General features: G+C 43.6%; 1 protein-coding gene across 50 annotated transcripts in view; it reads right to left on the reverse strand.

Moving 5' to 3' along the window:
* Nucleotides 1-17,812, reverse strand: part of CACNA1C (calcium voltage-gated channel subunit alpha1 C) — a 760,002-nt gene that overhangs the window by 194,650 nt on the left and 547,540 nt on the right. For 35 of the 50 annotated variants that reach the window (XM_041735639.1, XM_041735630.1, XM_041735636.1 and 32 more), the window contains exons 8-9: nucleotides 14,575-14,678; nucleotides 6,819-6,991 (exon numbers count right to left, since the gene is read on the reverse strand). In XM_041735639.1, the coding sequence (XP_041591573.1) occupies nucleotides 6,819-6,991; nucleotides 14,575-14,678 (277 nt within the window). Of the gene's footprint in view, nucleotides 1-6,818; nucleotides 6,992-14,574; nucleotides 14,679-14,988; nucleotides 15,093-17,812 lie in introns of all 50 variants that reach the window. The other 15 variants (XM_041735632.1, XM_041735660.1, XM_041735656.1 and 12 more) reach the window with 1 other exon arrangement.

Raw genomic sequence — 17,812 nt, forward strand, 5'->3', positions numbered from 1 at the left:
GCCCTAAGGCTGGCTTGGGCAGGCCATCAGTGTCTGTCAAAATGCTATGTGGTGTTTTCTTCTCCATTCCTCCAGAAGCATATAGCCTTCATTCATTGAGAAGGCTGTTGTGGTCTCCAAACAGCTCAAAGTAAGCAAGTTTACCCCAAACTGGTTTTGCTTTAAGAAATATACAGCAGCTCCCTGAGATTGACATGCCTAACTTCTCACTGTATATTCAATACCATCCCTCAGGTAGCTCTCCATGCTCTCCAGGCTGGGACCATCTACAAACTTGCAGGCCCAGACAGCACAGCAGCCAGACTGCTCCAAAGGCAGATGTGCTACTGGTGGAAAGGCTACCTGGGTCTCTGTTATGACTTGATCCCCCAAGTGAGGTACTACACAAGATACTCCTCCAAAGGCAGATGTGCTACTGGTGGAAAGGCTACCTGGGTCTCTGTTATGACTTGATTCCCCAAGTGAGGTATTACACAAGATACTGGGTCCAGGGGCCCCACCCAGGGGTACTGATTAATACCAGAGCCAGAAAAGTCCATGAAATAGCCTCACTGCAGAGCCCCAGGGTATAGCGGCTCCTACTAGTCACCAGCATCTTTAGGGAACAGCTCTCTGCCATTCCTCAAGAGCCCATACCTTCCCATGACACTGCAATCTTCCTACCTAGCCACTATGCTTGTTTACAGGGGTTCCATGCCCTTTTGCTGAGCTTCAAATGGCACTTTGCAAGACTGGAGCATGATTCAGAGCTAGTAGAGAGCAGATGTGTGTATGAAGGCACTCCGAAAGGGAGTCATTAGTGATGCCACAAGAGAGTCACTTCAGAACAGGCAGAATGAGAAAGTTACTCAAGTCTGGCAATGGTCTGAGCCTTTCTGTTCTATCGGCCCAGGGCAGGGCAGACGATGCTTTGCCAAAACTGGCTTATGGACAGGCATTCACAAACTTTTCTAAGTCACTTGACTTATATGGGCAGTAATATTTCTAAGCCCAGGGCTTTGTCAGGGAGTAGGGACATAGGGTGAATTAAGGGCAGCTGGCTGAGAACCTCATAGTAGCAGGCATGCAAAGAGGGGAACACATCCCAAATGCCATGGGAACAAAGAGGGATGGTTAGGGAGGGCTTTTGCCCAGAGTTGTCTGACAAGGCTTCTCTGAGGAGCACCATGGTGTGGTGGAGAGAGTCCTGTATAGGGAATCAGGGGACCTGGCTCTGAGTCTTGCCCTCTCTAATAATCAGCTCAGGTGAATTGTTCCCATGTTGGACTCAGTTTCCTCATCTTATCTCTAAGGCCACATTCCACCACTGAAGTTTCAGGACCCTGATTAGGACCAGCTGGGAATTAATGCAGAGGACAAGAGATATCTGGGGTCTGCACAGAGTTTGCTTTCACGGAGTGGCATGGGGTCAGGATGGTCCTCCAACATGTAATAATGGAAGGGTGCAAAATAAGAATGGAATAAAAAAAAGACAATTGTTAGTATTTCTTCTCATGATTGCAAAGCCAGATGCATGGTGGGATTCTGTCACAGAAATCTAGATGTGCCGTAATCCTCGACCACAAGTCAAGTCTAGGGTAAATACTGATTATACTGATTAAAATGTAGAAAAAAAAAAAAGGTTGAAATAATGATGCACATGCCTTTGACGTGTATATAATGTAAATCAGTGATATTCAGATTACTGCTCTCAAGTCACATGGGGCCCTTTTGTGGGCAACCTGCAGCTCTCATAAGCCCTTACATTTCTGTATTTCAATAATACACTATCCTAGACTCTGCAGGGCATGTGGCAGCCACGCAGCTCTGTCAGTTAATGATGATTGCAAAAGTGGCTCCCAAGTCATGTAACTGAACACCACTGGTGTAAATATTTAATCCTGCTTATCTATGTGGAAATTCAATGTTTTGGTTCTACTGTCTGTCTGTCTTTTATATGCTCATCCACATAAATGTCTGTCTTAGACTGCAAGCTTTAGAGGGCTGAGAACGCATTTAAATTGTCTTAATGACATGATACAGAGATGCCCATATGGATAGATATTTAATAAATACATTTTTTTTTATATTGAGGAGGAAAAAGGAAGAAATGTCTGACTTTATCTCTTTCTCTACAGCTCTCTCTCTCTAATGACTGGCCTTCTATCAGGTTCAATATTGAAGCTGGAAAATTGGCCTTGTCCTTTGGAGCAGTGTGTCTCTCATGATGACAATGGGCTCTGTGCAGCAATGATAGTTTTATAAGTGGTGCCTTCAGAAGAGATGCTCGTTGCTGCATCCAGGAGGGGCGCAGGCCTCCACATTACCCTAATCCTTCCCCGAGAGGAACAGGGCTTGGGGACCAAGACCCATGTGGCTGTCTGCTAAATATGCTATAGTGCACAAGCATGCCCCTTGCTTGCTTCTCTTATTATTGGTTCTAAGATGGCTCTTGAGTGTCATTTTCTCCTTTTCCCAAGGCTGTCTGTAAGCAGTTGCAGAGGCAATGCCTAGTACTAAAATGACTGTAGGGAATCCCCGGGTGGCTCAGTGGTTTAGCGCCTGCCTTTGGCCCAGGGCGTGATCCTGGTGTCCTGGGATCAAATCCCACATCAGGTTCCCTGCATGGAGCCTGCTTCTCCTTCTGCCTGTGTCTCTGCCTCTCTCTCTGTGTGTGTCTCTCATGAATAAATAAATAAAAATTTTAAAAAAATAAATAAAATGACTGTAGATGGAGATATAATGCAAGGCTGGCCTTTGGATCCTAGCCTCTTTAGGGCCACAGGCAGCCTAGATTGCCTGAGTCTCCTCTCTCCTTTCTGGAAACTCTTAGATGGCTGACAGCATGGCCATGTCAACAAAAGGAGGTCTGCAAACAATGCTTGATACCATTCTGTGAAGTATCTAGACTCAAGAGACTCATGAAAGGAGACTCTGATTTGCCCTCAAGCTTTGAGCCTCACCATTTCACCCACTGATGACCTCCACATTGGTAAGTCCAATGATCCACTTTCAGGCTTTCAGGGCTCACCCTGCTTGGCCTCAACATGGACCCTCCTTCACTTTTCTTCCTGTCTTTGTGGCCATGCCTTTCTAAGTCTCCCTTGCTGGTTCTTCCTCATCATTCCTGTCTCCTAACAATACTGGGGCCCAGGTTCTTAGGATGCATCTCATTTCTGCCTACACTATGCCCTCATATCACAGTTAGGTGAATGCTGACTCTGAAAATTATAAGTCTGTCCCAGACCTTTCCCCAAACTCAGATTTATCCCAGTTGCTCACTCAACATCTCTACTTGAAGTCCAATGGACATTTCAAACTTAAAGGCCTAAGATGGTTTTCCTGATACTCTTGCCCTGATATCTTTTCCTGTCACCATCTTCCCTATATAAATAAATGATGATTCTGCTCTTACCACTTTTGAGGACAATTGCTGTGGGATGTCCCTGACTTCTCTGCCTCTCACATCCCATATGTGATATATCAGCAAATGATGCCATTCTGGAGCCTACCACCTCATGTTACCAGGCTAGTGCAACATCATCTCTTGAGGCAGTAGTCTCCTACCTGGATCTCTACTTCATCCTTGCTTTCTTTCTTTCTTTCTTTCTTTCTTTCTTTCTTTCTTTCTTTTTTTTTAATTAATTTTTATTGGTGTTCAATTTACCAACATACAGAAAAACACCCAGTGCTCATCCCGTCAAGTGTCCACCTCAGTGCCCATCATCCTTGCTCACTTTCATTTCATTCTGCAAATGGTAGCTGGCATGTCTGTGAGGGGTGGGATCCCATTAAATATGTGTAGGCCATGTCACTTCTCAGCTCGAAGCCACCAGTGGCTTCTTGACTCACCTCTTGTAAATATCCAAGTTCCTACAATGATTTTCATGATCTACTTCTTGGTTAACTTTGGACCTCATCTCCTACCACTGTCCCTATTACTCACTCCTCCGTGGTCACATTAGCTTCCCTTCTGTTTCTATGTCAGCCATCTTCCTGCCTCAAGGCCTTCGCATTGGCTATTAACTCTGTCTAGAATGCTCTTTTACCAAATATCTATGTTTCATTTCCTTACTGCCTTCAAGTCTTAATTCAAATGCTACCTTCTCAGTGAGGTATTTCCTGGCCACTACTCAATACTTCTGTCTCTCTCTCACTATTTTATCATTCTCCACAATATTTGTGGAGACTCTAGCATACTATTTAATTTATTGTCTGACTCCCCACTAGAAATAATTTCCATGAGGGCAAGGAGTTTTGATTATTTTGTTCCTTGCTATATCCCCAGTGCCAAAAACAGTGCCTGGCAGAGAGTTGCTCCTTAATGGATAGATGGAGGGAAGAAGAGAAGAATGAATGAACTAGAATATATTTTTTTTTGTATAATTTTACTGGCCACATCATTTACTCTAATAACTTAGAGAAATGCTTCCCAACTATGCCCTTTCATCTCTATTATCTTCTCAACCCCTGTTTCTTCTACTTCCTCAGTGGTTTTGTAGCTCTTCCTAGAAAAAATGAGTAATTGGGCTCCCTCTAGGTAAGCCCAGCTACCATGGAATGTGCCATGGAACTGTTCCCGTGCTGGAGCCAACTCTGTCTTACTGGTGCCCACTACGTGTGGCATCTCATGAGTGCTGATGGGGATTCTGCCCAGAAGTTGCCAGAGCCATCGATGAAGAGTAATAATATCTTTTTTTCCTTAAAAGACTATTTAATTTTTGAAATTAAAAGAACTGAAAAATATACTAACTGTAATCTTTTAACAATTTCAAAGGCTAAGATATTACTTTAATTGAAACACACATGTAAATTGTAGCAGCATTTCTCCCCTTGTATTTGTTTTGAAGGGCAAACTATGAAGTTCTGAAGAAGAGATTATAGTTCCTAAGTCATAAAATTGCCTTTTCTGTAGATCTCTTAGGTTGCCAATTTCTTAATAATTAAATCACATCAACTCTGCTTGTAATTGGACTTCCCCAATAGACAGCTCTTTGGACCCATTTTCTGGCTCCATTCCTAAGTCTTTTACATTCACTTCATTGCAAGTGTCTATTTTTACTCTCTATATCTTGCTTTTTTGGATACTTATTCCCTTGGTCCATCCCCTAGAACTATTCCACCATCATCTCTACAACTGAAGGAGCCAGGTTCCCATTCCATCCTTCTAGGACAGGTTGGTTGAGGACATTAAGCAGACCCAAAGGTCTCCCCCAGCCATGGAGAAAGAGTACAAGGTGAGAGGCACAACAGTTTCCAGAGTCCAATTTCATCCATATTTGGGCTTACGAAAATTTGGCAGAGACCCTGTCCATTGGGGTGGGCATTCAGTATGCTCTTCCCAAAGCTTAGCCAGAATGTGGGTAGATGGGCCTTGTCAATGTGATCTGCTCTAGCAGCAAAGGATACTCCATGCTGGGAACTCCCTGGAATTTATTCACTTAGTGAGCAAGGCAGAGAAGCAGCATATTTCTCCTTGGAAGCTCTTGCTTTAGCCAGAGAACAGAATAACTATATATCTCTGTGGATGACAATGAATTGCTAAGTAAGTAGTAGACATTGCACATTTTTAATAACATGGTAAGAAGCATACTCATCACCGTTAATCATAAATTAGGGGCTCCACCCTGACTTAAGGTGACGAGCCAAGATGCCAATTCCTGTGACTTAGAGGTAAGCTTCTCTGTCACTCACAGGCCAACTTATTTATTCACCATACCAGTCAGTTCACAAATGAATCAACTACTCCACAGTATCATCAACAGTATAATACAAGCTGCCAGGCATTTTTCCAGAAAGACCCTCAATGGCATCATTGCTCACTGTGACAATCCATCAAAGGTGTTGTCTTCCAACTTCAAAACTACTCAGTAGAGCATTTAAGGTCTCCTTATGTTATTAAATTGTGTTGTTACGAGTCTCTTGTTATTTATGTGTTTTAGTTTTGTATTTGCACCTTGATCAGTGCTATCAGAAAGGGAACAGTTGATAGATGTATTAAATAAGTCTTTGAAATGAAGAGCACAGGTTCTGTTCTCTATTCACATATTTGATTGTCTCCTTTACCTTTTACCTCCACCTGATTTTTCTCCCAGATTCCCAGTTAGAACTCAGTTACTAGTGAGTAGAAACACATAGAAACCAACTGGGGAGTTTGAACATAATGGGCATAATTAATGCCTGTTCATAAGGACAAGAAACTAGACTCACACATTTATATATGTGTGTTAGGATATATATGTATACACATTCCTACGTAATAGGGGTTTTAGGGCAGCCCGGGTGGCTCAGCGGTTTAGCGCCACCTTCAGCCCAGGGCGTGATCCTGGAGACCCAGGATGGAGTCCCACGTCAGGCTCACTGCCTGGAGCCTGCTTCTCCCTCTGCCTGTGTCTCTGCCTACCCACCCCCACCCCCCGCCGCCATCTGTGTCTCTCATGAATAAATAAATAAATAAATCTTTAAAAAAAATAGGGGTTTTAAAACTTTAATGGGAAGACCATAATCTGCTCCCCACCCAAAGAGTTAGAGCCTAGAGGAAGATGTACGATTAAAAAGAAAAAAAGAAAAAAAAAAAAAAAAAAGAAAGAGTCCTCCTTAGCAAAATCTCAACTGGTTTTTAGACTTTTTGGATTCTAAAAGGGATGTGAGTCTTTACAGGTCAATAGCAATTATTTCACATCTGTGACTAATTTCTATGAGCAGTAAAGATAATCAATATATCGAGTGTTGCTCCAGGAAGACAAACTGTAAGAACAAGTTAGTGGTAGAAGATCTCACTGTTCTGGCCCATTTCCTCCCTCTCCCAGAGCCCAGCCCAAGACAGGATGGCTGCTCACTGTTTCGGGGCTTCTCCTCATCCATGCCTTCATCCTCATTCTCAGGGTCGATGTCCTCTGCCTGGGTGATCCAGTCCAGGTAGCCCTTTAGGTCCTCTTCCAGCTGCTGCTTCTCTCGAAGCTTCTGGAAATCTCCCCGAGCTTTGGCCTTCTCCCTCTCTTTGGAAAACTCTCTGGGGAGTGAGAACATGGAGGAGAAGGGCCAGGTGGGCAGGAAGGAGAGATGGAAATAAGAAACAAAGGGATTAATTTCTTCACAACAGGAGACCTGCCCACCTGCTCCTGCTTTCTACAGTGTTCTCTCCTCATCCTAGCCTTTGTCTTTACTCTCACATAAACAGAAAGTCACCGAAGTGAACATTCTTGATATAGGCTACCAGAGTACAAAGGGATGGATAAAGTCCACTTCCCTTATTCTTGGATCATGGTCACAGCCTTTGCCTTTTAGTAACAACTGTTCTCCAGTGACCTGGAAACCCCTTTCAAACAGTCACTAAAAACCCTCCATGACAGTTATGGATCGTGCATTTTCATTCTGCCCAGAATTGAGTGGTTATTGGAAAACCTCATAAGTGGTTCTGGGTGATAAAGGCGTTAAGGGCCAGTGGTGTGCTGAAGTTCACTCACCCACACTGATTCCTAGGATCCCACCGCGCATGGCTCTTCACTGCTCTAGCTTCACTGATGTCTCCTTGTGGCTTGAAATTAGTGTAGTGGGAATATTTACACCACAGAAATTGGCAAATGCCACAAACTAGGGCTTTTTTCCCCCACCAAAGAGCCAACTGGTAAATATTTACCAGTATACCACTGATTTAAGGCCCAGGAGATTTAACTACCTCAACCCCCATTCTTATTACTAGAGTTTGTTTTGCCACTTTTAATATGCCTGGAAGGATTTCTAATCTAGAGAAAGTTCTTCCCCACAAGGAGATAAATGAGGACTCCAAACACAAGAAAATGTCCTGGGGGCTGCCCTTTTAGTTAAAAAAAAAAAATCTAATCAGGCTGGAAAAATACATAAAAGCAAGATGATATAAAAGTTAAATGATGCATTCAGTTTAAAGTAATAATGAGTAGAAATTGGAATTGGATTGGGATTTGCTGGAAGAAAGTCCTATTGAAAAATTTCTGACAGAATGGGTATTTCTTTCCTATTTTCTGATTTTGTCCTTATTTTCTCTCTGACTTCAAATTCACTTTCTGAACAGGAAGGGGCTGGGAGCAGAACATAATTATCAAGAAGGCTAGTTCTCAACTCTCAAAGCAAGTCTTTGTCTTTTCTTCCAAAACAGGTACATTAGGAGCATTTTAGTCTTTGATATTCAGTTTACGGGAAATGGGGCCCTCAATGGTGTGTGTGTGCATGTGTGTATGTGTGTGACATGCACTGAGCATCTTGGTTAATTCATAGAGACATGATTCCTCCTTCTCTCCCCAGTAAAGGCCTAGTTCAGAGCAGAAGCCTGTAGAAACCACCTTGAAGGAATGTCTTGCACAAGTCATACCTAAGGAAATGCACCTTGGAAGGAAGGGCACAGCAACAAATCATAGGAGGACAAAAGCTTCTGAATCAGTCATATAGGGGTGGCTCTATCACCATAACCACTATCTAGTATTTCCATTTTGTGTGTGCTGCACATCTTTTTAGCATTCACCATTTTTATGGATAAAAAAGGTGTTAGGAATGGGAGTGGTCTAGGGAATTTTGTAATTGAGAGATGTGGCAGCTCTCAAGTTAATGAGTTTTTTCAACTGTTATCTTAATGATGCTCTACTTTGGATGGAATTTTCTTCTTCAGTTTGATTGAATTCAATTCTAATTGGATTGAACTTGCTCTTTCTCTGGCTTCCTGCCAACTGGCAGGTACCTTCGTTTCCCTCCCAGGGAGTTTAATGCCAGGGGAAGGGGCCAGATTGACAACTCCAAATGAAGATAGAAGCTTTGCCTTGCTTTGTTCCTTCCTTCCTTTTGCTGTTGGGTATGAGCATGGATAGATCGCCTATATCTGGTCTTACCCTCTGGGCTGTGAATTTGCTCTCTGAAGACAGTCACTTTAACAACACTTCCTTCCCCGTGCAAATTAACTCCAGCAACTACAATTCCAGGACCCTTCCCTCGGCTATCTTCCTGCCTACATATATTTGTATTCTCCATTCTTTTTCTGTGGAGGGGTCTTGGGGATTCATTTTAGCTCTTTTGGGTTATTTCACAGAGGGCTTAAATCCTAGTTATATAACAACTACCCATACTGCTTCTGGAGTCAGGACAATAGGGTTGGGATCAAACTGCAGTAGGGGCAATTGACCCCATCCTGTGTTCCAGCCTCTGCTCCGTGGAATGAAAGTTCATCATCCATTCCCTAAGACCCTGAGGAACTACCATAGACATCTATGAGGAGAAAAGAAAATGAGGCTGTGTTGGGGGTTTGAAGGGAATAAGAAGAGGCAGGGTTGGATCTGAAGCCCTGCTGGCTCCCATTGGCTCCTATGGAGTGAGGATATAACTCAGCTTGTGGCTGGATGGAAAGTGAGCCAAGTTTCTTTCTCCAAACTCCATGCAGTATGGGATTTGCTGGGTGGTGGTATGTGGTTCTCTTTATCTCCTCACCTGTATGCCAGCCATGTGCCTGCTCTGAGGACTGAGCTAATGAAGACATGAAGCCCCAGCCTGACAGGCTGTGCTGGGCCCAGGGACCAGAGCTGGCTAGACAGTCAGTCACAGCCATGGGATTTGTCATAGGCAGGAGCACAGCTCCTGCCAGCAATGGCCAACATGAAAAATGAGGAGTAGAATCCAGAGCTGGGGGCCAGGGCTCAGTAATGTAAAACATGCAGAGGGAGCTGTATGCGGAAGATCCAATCAATACAAAAGGCTGGGGCTCTAGGCCCTCTGATGATCAATACAGTTGATTCTCATTATTCACAGATTCTGTATTTGTGAAATTGCTTACTTGCTAAAATTTATTTGTAACTCCCAAATCGATCCTTGTGTGCCTTTGTGGTCAAACCCAGACATGTGCAGCAGGGCAAAAAACTGGAGTCATATTCCCAGCTAAGGTTAAACACGGTGACACTCTGCCTTTCTGTTTCAGTTCTCATACTGTAAACAAGCGTACTTTTTATGGTCTCTTTAGTGCCATGTTGTTCACATTTCTGTACTTTTTTTTGGTGGTTTTTCTGTTAAAAATAGCCCCCAAGCACAGTGCTGAACTGCTGAAGTGCTGTCTAGTGTTCCTAAGTGTGAGAAGGTTGTGGTGTGCCTTAGGGAAAAAAATACATGTGTTAGATAAACTCTGTTCAGGCATCAGTTATAGTGCTGTTGGCCATGAGCTCAATGTTAATGAATCAACAATATATACTAAATAAGATGACTTTAAACAGAAACACACATAAAATAAGGTTATGTATTGATTGCTTGAAAAAAAGGCTTGTTGTGACTAAAGGCTCATAGGATCCTTGTTCTGTATTTCTCCCGAGAGTAGTGGTTTAGGGACACCTGGGTGGCTCAGCGGTTGAGTGTCTGCCTTTAGCTCAGAGCGTGATCCCAGGTCTCAGGATTGAGTCCCGCATCAGGTTCCCTGCGAGGAGCCTGCTTCTCCCTGTCTGTGTCTCTGCCTCTCTCTCTGTGTCTCTCATGAATAAATAAATAAAATCTTTAAAGGAAAAGAAATTTTAAAAAAGAGTAATGGTTTAGTATTCATTAATTCATGTTCATAGTGACCTCATGGAATACAACTACACAGATAATGAATATGATTATAGATGTTGCTGTCTTTTCTGCTCCCACCTACAAAGAATGCACGTCCTGGCATTTCTTGCTTCCTTCTCGGTCTACACATTGTGTCTTAACTATAGTGCCATGGTCTGGTTATGCTTTCAGGTTGCAAAATGCTTCCCAACCAAGCCACCTGTTGTTTTAGGGAGAGAGACAAGCCCATCTTCTGGTGGGAAAGAGGGCAGGATGACTATCCATCTAAGAGATTCTGAGTTCCTTGTATACTGAAGGCACATGTCTGAAGTCCTCTGTTTGCAATAATTTAAAACAAAAAGTGACCAGATTCCAGAATCCACAGACTTTTATCTGACTATAGCTTAAGTGCAATTTCAAGAATCTCATTGTCACTGCTTTCATTTTAATAGGTTGGATAGAAAAGCAAATGTAATCTAATTTTTGTGTGTACTAATACCAGTCCTGTGGCTTGTGAGGATCAATAGATAATGAACATGAAACAATTTTGAGAAATCCCACAATATATATTCTTCACACTGTCTCTATCTGGCCTCATAAAGAATAAGATGTTTTAGATATGGGAATGTTCCAGATAAAGGGTTACCTAACCCTCTGGTGACTAAAATCTTGGAATATTTACATTTTGCTTTACAGAGTGTCATCTTTCCTTCATGAAAGTATCTTTCCTTGGTGACTGAAGGACATAATTTATGAGGGGATGAGTTACTGTGTTGGACTGTAAAATAATATTGTTCTTAGTTGACAGGTGTGGGGTCTCAGGCCCCTCCAGTTCCAAAATTCTCCAAGGCTGTAGTTCTACCAAGCTACGGGTCTGCTCTCTCTCAAGGACTATTAACATTTGCAGGGCCACCAGCCCTCCTAAACAACCCTGCTCTACTGCACCCTCCTGAGTGGCGGCTCTGCAGCTTCCTCTTGGGTTTTTTTTCTGTTCCCAGTGGCTGTTTCCAACCACCATCCCATGGATTGCTTCTCCCTGCTCCACTTGCTCCTCCTCAGTTCACTTGCTGCTCTTTACTACACCCCCCCCCCCACAAACACTTCTTGACTCTAATTTTTAGGAACATGGGTTAACACCGTTAAAATGGTTTGGGAACAGTATAACATAGAGGTTAGAGAGACAGGCCCTGGATTTACATTGTTTGGGTTTAATCCTGGATCTTCCATTTTCATCTGTAAGAACTGAGGTAGTTTCCTCACCTGAAACTCAATTTTCTTCTCTATAACATGGAGATATAAATAGCACTTAGCTCATAGGGTTGTTGTGAGCATCGGAGAGTTATCCATCAAAAGCTCCATGCACTGAGCCTGCCATGGACGCTGGTTTCTGTTAATGTTAACATTGGAACAGTGAATTTCATGGAGCTCTGAGAGCTTTTTGGTTGCTTTTAGAAGGCTGATTTAACCAGAATTCTTACTGATGAATCAGTGGGGGTTTTGTTGCATTCTTGTGGTGACTTTTATGTTATTGTCCTGATTGATCAAGATGCTGACTCAAAACTGAAATCACTGCCATCACATGGTTAGCCAGTAAGAGCCTAATTCCAGGTTTTGTTACTGTTTGGATCCAGGGCAGTGCCTGGGGCACTTTTGACTGGCTTCCTCAAACCAGGAAGGGGAGATGCTTGCCCAGAGACACTTCTCTGTCCATGCAGAGGATATGCCCTGCAGCCCAGGAAACCTTGGAGATGGTCCATCAGCAAATCCAGAGCTGTGAGGAGCAGGGAGTTCCTCTCAGGGAACTCTACTCAAGGAGCAGGTGCTGGGGAAGGTATCCCACAGAGACCAATGTATGGACTCTAGAGCTCATAGTTCTAAAGTCTGAAAGCCTTAATGTTCCTGTTCAGAGTCTATTCATGTTTGGAGCGTTACTACATGCCAAGCTTTGGTCTAAGTATTTTTACACACACAATCTCAAAGGGACTGAGTTGGTCCAAAACATGGTCTTCAAAATGATTTTTCTCTCACATCAGCAACTGCTGCCTTTGACTTCTCTGCCAGGAAGACAACTTTACTGGGGAGGGTGTGCCAAGAGTGACTGTGAGCAGATACTCTGCTTGAAGAGGGTCCTTTATGGGCTCATGCTAATTCTTAACTCTGGATTCCTGGGAAGATTTTCACTTGCTTAGATTTGTTCCTAATCTCTTGGGGAAGAAAGTGGAATCACATTTTTTTTTTAAGGTTCAGAGCTCTGGCTTATGTTACAGTTCAAGTTCATTCAATGTATACTCAATGGACAGTGATGGGAAGATGGAATCTAGGCTGTGTCTGCATTCTAGTCCTCATTCTGATACTTATAAGCACAATGACAACACACAAGTCACCTCTGGGCTCACTTTCTTCATCTTTAAAAAGAGAAGGTTGAGGATTTTATTCAACAATTCCAGTTATGACAGGCACCAAGTAAACAATAATCATTTCATGATGGTACCATTATTGAGCACTTTACTATATGCCAAGTATTTTACACGAATGATCTCCCTCTATCATCACAAAAAGTTATGGGTTGGTATTATTATTCTCATTTTTTTTGGATGGCTAGGTGAAGTTTAAAAAGGTAAAGTTGCCCAACATTATGCATCCAGCAAGTGCAGAGCTGAGATATCCAAATTTGTCTTGAGTGGGAGTGATGAAGTTATTTTTTTCAATGCTTTGATTTACGTATAAACACAGGGGCATTTTCTTGTGTTGGAACACAAAAATGAAAACCTTTATACCTTCCAGGCAGCTAATATCTTCATCATTTTACCCCTGATGGAAGACACTAGTTTCCTATGTGGCCTTACCTTGGCAAAAGGCATGGTGTCATCAAAGTCCCTAACAGGCCACCCACCATTGGGAAGCAGTGAGGGTGGAAGAAGATTTTTTCCTTCACTAAATCCCAATGACTAAACCTGATGCTCCTGCATGGCATTAGGTTACGGCAGGAGACAGGACTAGCTGTTCCCAGTCTATGTACTTGGTAAAAATCAAATGCAATCATTCCTGTCATGTCTGACTTTCTCTCAGCATTAATGTCCCTGGAGACATAAGAAAGGCTATTCAAAGCAGCTGACCTGTCTTGAGCAAGGCAGAAGTAGATTGTCCCCCCTCCCCCTTGTAGCAAAGGCAGCAGAGTAGGTAACCCATGAGCAGGTCACTAGGAGCATTTAGGTGCTAGGCCTTGGCATGGCTGATGTGGACTCATGAAGAAGGTAGGTTGAGGAATGGCCCAGTGAGTCCACAGTGTCAAGGAGGCCATCCCCAGGGCAGCTTGATGCCCCCATTATATGCGATTTCTACCACTTTTTAACTTCATTGGAGCAAAGGCTGGAATTAGGCAAACTTTATGCTTGAAGCTAAGTAGATAAACTTAAAGGAAGGTATGTTTCATCTCCTCTATTTTCAATCTATGGCTTTGAACAGCTAAGAGCCATTTCCATTCAGAAAAGGGGCATACTAGACATGGACTGAAGAGTCTTGAATTAGAGAGAATTTTATTTAGTTTGTATTTGTTTATGTATACTTTCAATCAAACTTATTACCCCAGCCCATTCGACACTGAATAAAAGCTATCTGAAATCTTTACTGTTAGCCTGCCACCAACTATAATCAGGCAAGTACCTAGTGGCAAGGCTATGGCATGTGTTAAAAGCACAATCTATGAATCTTCCCTCCAATCCCTCCTGCCAAACCCTTTCAACTCAAGGGTCTTATCATGTAGCTTCTCAGGTAGAAGGAGAAGTAGCCTGCCTACCTGAATAGCTGCTTGAGGATGGGAGGGGGTTGGATGAGGTAGCAGGAGACAGGTAGGCCTAAGTATCTCCTCATGAAGCCCAAACCAATGGATTAATTAATCCTTGTACATTTGATCCTCTGTCCAGCCAGGCCAAGGACATTCACTTCAAGGCTCCCGAGGTGGCCTTTTATCCCAGGTTCATCAGAGCCAGAAAAAAGAATAAAGCCAGGAATAGCAGAAAGAGTAAATAAAATAAAATCAAGACCTTTTTCCTTGGTCCTGCTTACCCGCTAAGAACACCGAGAACCAAGTTAAGTACAAAAAATGACCCTATGATGATTAGTGTAACAAAATAGATCCAGGGCCAGTCCCTTCCTACGGCATCATTGACCTGGAAGAATGGAATGATAGTTAGTGAGGCACACTCAGCAGCCGAGCATGGCCAAGTGCCCATCACCGGCTCCTGGACACTGACCCAAACAGTGCCGGGACCCAGGGATCCTCTAGTTGCAAATCAGAGGCCAATTAGCCTGTCTGGCCAATGGGTTGGAATCTGTGGTTGAATGGGGACTTTTTTTTTTTTTTTCTGATTTTCCTGGCCTATTAGGATCCCATCTCTGAGGACCCTGGTGATGGATACAGTGGGACCTGGGACCTTGCTCGGCTGCATTGTAAAGAATACATAGAAACAGTCAGCTTACCCGCTCAACACACCGAGAACCAGATTTAGAACGAAAAAGGATCCAAAGATGACCAGACTGACAAAATACACCCAGGGTAACTCATAGCCCATAGCGTCCTGCATCTGGAAAGATGAAGGCAGGTTAGGAAAGAGAGAGCAGAATGAGTTAAAGTGAGGAGGCAGGCAGGAAGGGTGTGGGTAGAACAGGAGGAGACTAGCGAGGCTAAGCCAGGATCCACTGTCACCTCTGGCACCATCAATATTCAAAACACTTCCCCACAACCCTGCCCTGGACCTTAAGGGATCTTTGCAGGCACTGAATGCAGGGCAATCTTTCCTAGCACTGTCTGTTGTTTTATTTTCTGGAACAGAAAGATTTCTACAATGTTTTTACTTGTCTAATAAGGTGGATCACCTAAAAAATGATTTCTTCAGTGTAGGATGGTTTTAGGTCAGTGAGGTTTCTGTGGTATTAAATCTTCCACTGTCCCCCAGGGCAGCCTAACCTTGGTGTCAGGAGTGCCCCAGCTCTTCCTGACAGAGCCAGAGGCCCAGAAACTTTGAGCCTGCATGAGGAAGGAGAGCCTTTCTTAAGGGGCTTTCCTGAGCTGGGCCCAGAATTTAGAAGCCAAACTTCGTGCTCCACGAGCACGCAGGGCCACAGCCCAGGAGGGACAGTAATTTTGGTTACTCATCCAGAGAATAGTTCCTGTCCTGCAAACACATTTCCTGTAGCCTGGAGACTGTGACCAGTACCTAAGTGGATAATGGAGGCGGCCTCTGACAGGTGGCAAACCCCTGCAGTAGCTGGGGGCAGTAGTGTGCCAGAGCTGGATCCTCTGGGCTTTGGAGAGCCACCCCGTAGCTCTTTGCAGGTCCGTGTTCAGTGACGTCACTAGGGTAGCCCAGAACTGGCCACGGCGGGCAGAGTGGGCAAATGACGTAGATCAGCCCCCACTCTGCCCTTTGCCCCTAAACAGGTGGCTAAACATTTAGCAGCGCATAGCTGGCTGGAGGGTAGGTATAAACGTGATGTGAAGTCACAGAGCAGCCTTTTTCTTTTTTTTTTTTTTTTATCAAACTGGAAGTTTGTTCTGATTTAGTTTCTCAAATCTATTTCTTTTAAAGCTTTCTGACTAAACAGGATTTAGTCTTATCTTCCTAAAATGAACCCTGACTCTGTCCTTGTGAAATTGCCTTACAGGAATCCAGTTCTTAATATACAAGCTTCCCAAATGATTGACATTAGTGGCTCTCAGAGTGCCCTGACCTGTTTGGAAATGCACATACTCTGCCTTCCCTGAAACTCTTTAAGTGGGCCCAACAACCCATGTTTTTACAAGCCCTACAGCGAGTCTGAGAACCACTGATTTGCACTATTCTCCATTCCTCTCAACTTCAACTATAAGGACACAAGTACTGTGATTCACTACCTGTCTCTGCTTTGTTGCATGGCAGTGTTCCTTAAAGTGTGATCTGAAGACCACCAGAATCAGAATCATCTGGAAGAATTGTTAGCAACACAGACCCCAGGGCCATTTCTCCCAAATCTGCACACCTCATAACTGTGTGATAATCACCCAGGTAGTTCTAAAGCCAGGTGCCTCAAATGAGTTACATGTGTGCTGGGATAGTACCACCCTCAGCCCTCAGGGCTTCTCAGCCTCCAAAAAACCTTACCCATGTGCCTAGGGATGCTGGACAAATACTCTCTGTGTGCTGTGAGTAAAAAAGATTGAGAAGTACTGGGAGATTTACCTTGTTGGACTGGTTTGAAGTGTTACATCCTGAAACGTTCTTTTCAAATTTAATACTACTTATCAGGGGTTACTATATTTTGGTTGGAGGAATCTGCCAATGTGGCCGTGGCATAGAGTAAAAAATTATAAGGGCTTGGGTATCATGGATCTCAACTGAGTCATTGAGCAAAGAAAGAACTCCCAACATATGTCCACTTAACCATGTCATAATACAATTCAATTCAACATGAATTTATTGAGCATTCCCATTCCCATATATTCTTGCTGTTTTCCACAGAGTGTTTATCCCTTCCTAACTGTGTAATTTATTTATTTATTATGTGCTTGTGTTCCATGCTTGAATGTGAGTTCCCTGAGGACAGGTAGTTTTGATCTGGTTTGTTCACTGGTGAATCCCCAACTCCAAAAACAGTGCCTCACACATGGCTGATGCTCAGGAAATGTTGGGTGAATGAATGAACTTGATATGTGCCATAAATAGGAAGCCCTTGCTAGCATGGGGACAGATAAATAAAAGGCAGCTACAATGTGAGGTGGTAAATGCAGTTGTAGGAATAAATATTCAGGGTTACAGAAGTGCAAGGGGAAGAGTGGCTGTATGAGGCGTGGAGAAGTAAGCAAGAGCCAGAGCAGGCAGGACTGGGTAAACCTTGCACTATGAGGCCACTGAAGGCAGGCGTGCAGGAGTGGGCAGGAAGCCCAGAGGCCATGTGAGCCTGTGACAGGATTGGGGGTTTCCTAGGAACTTGGCAGTTATTAAAAATAGAACCCACAGCTGAAAAGCCATCCTGGCTCCGGAATGGAGGCTTTGCCCAGTGGCTGAGGACTAAAATACCCAGCAAAACAGCAGTTGTTAGGAAAGGCAGGGCAGAAAGGTTTGTATGTGTCAGACTCTGCTACCATCACAAGGGACCCGGGAACCTCCTTTAACCAGAAAGTAAATGTTTGAACCAAGGCTGCAAAGGAAACCAAATTCACAGAGGGAAAACCAGTAACCATCATCAGGAAGAGAAAGTCCAATAATCACCCAGGAGGAGAAAAAGAAAACTGCACCCATACAAGAAGGGGAGGGACTGATGAAAT

The sequence above is a fragment of the Vulpes lagopus genome, chromosome 21 (genome assembly GCF_018345385.1).
Source record: "Vulpes lagopus strain Blue_001 chromosome 21, ASM1834538v1, whole genome shotgun sequence".
Taxonomy (NCBI): domain Eukaryota; kingdom Metazoa; phylum Chordata; class Mammalia; order Carnivora; family Canidae; genus Vulpes; species Vulpes lagopus.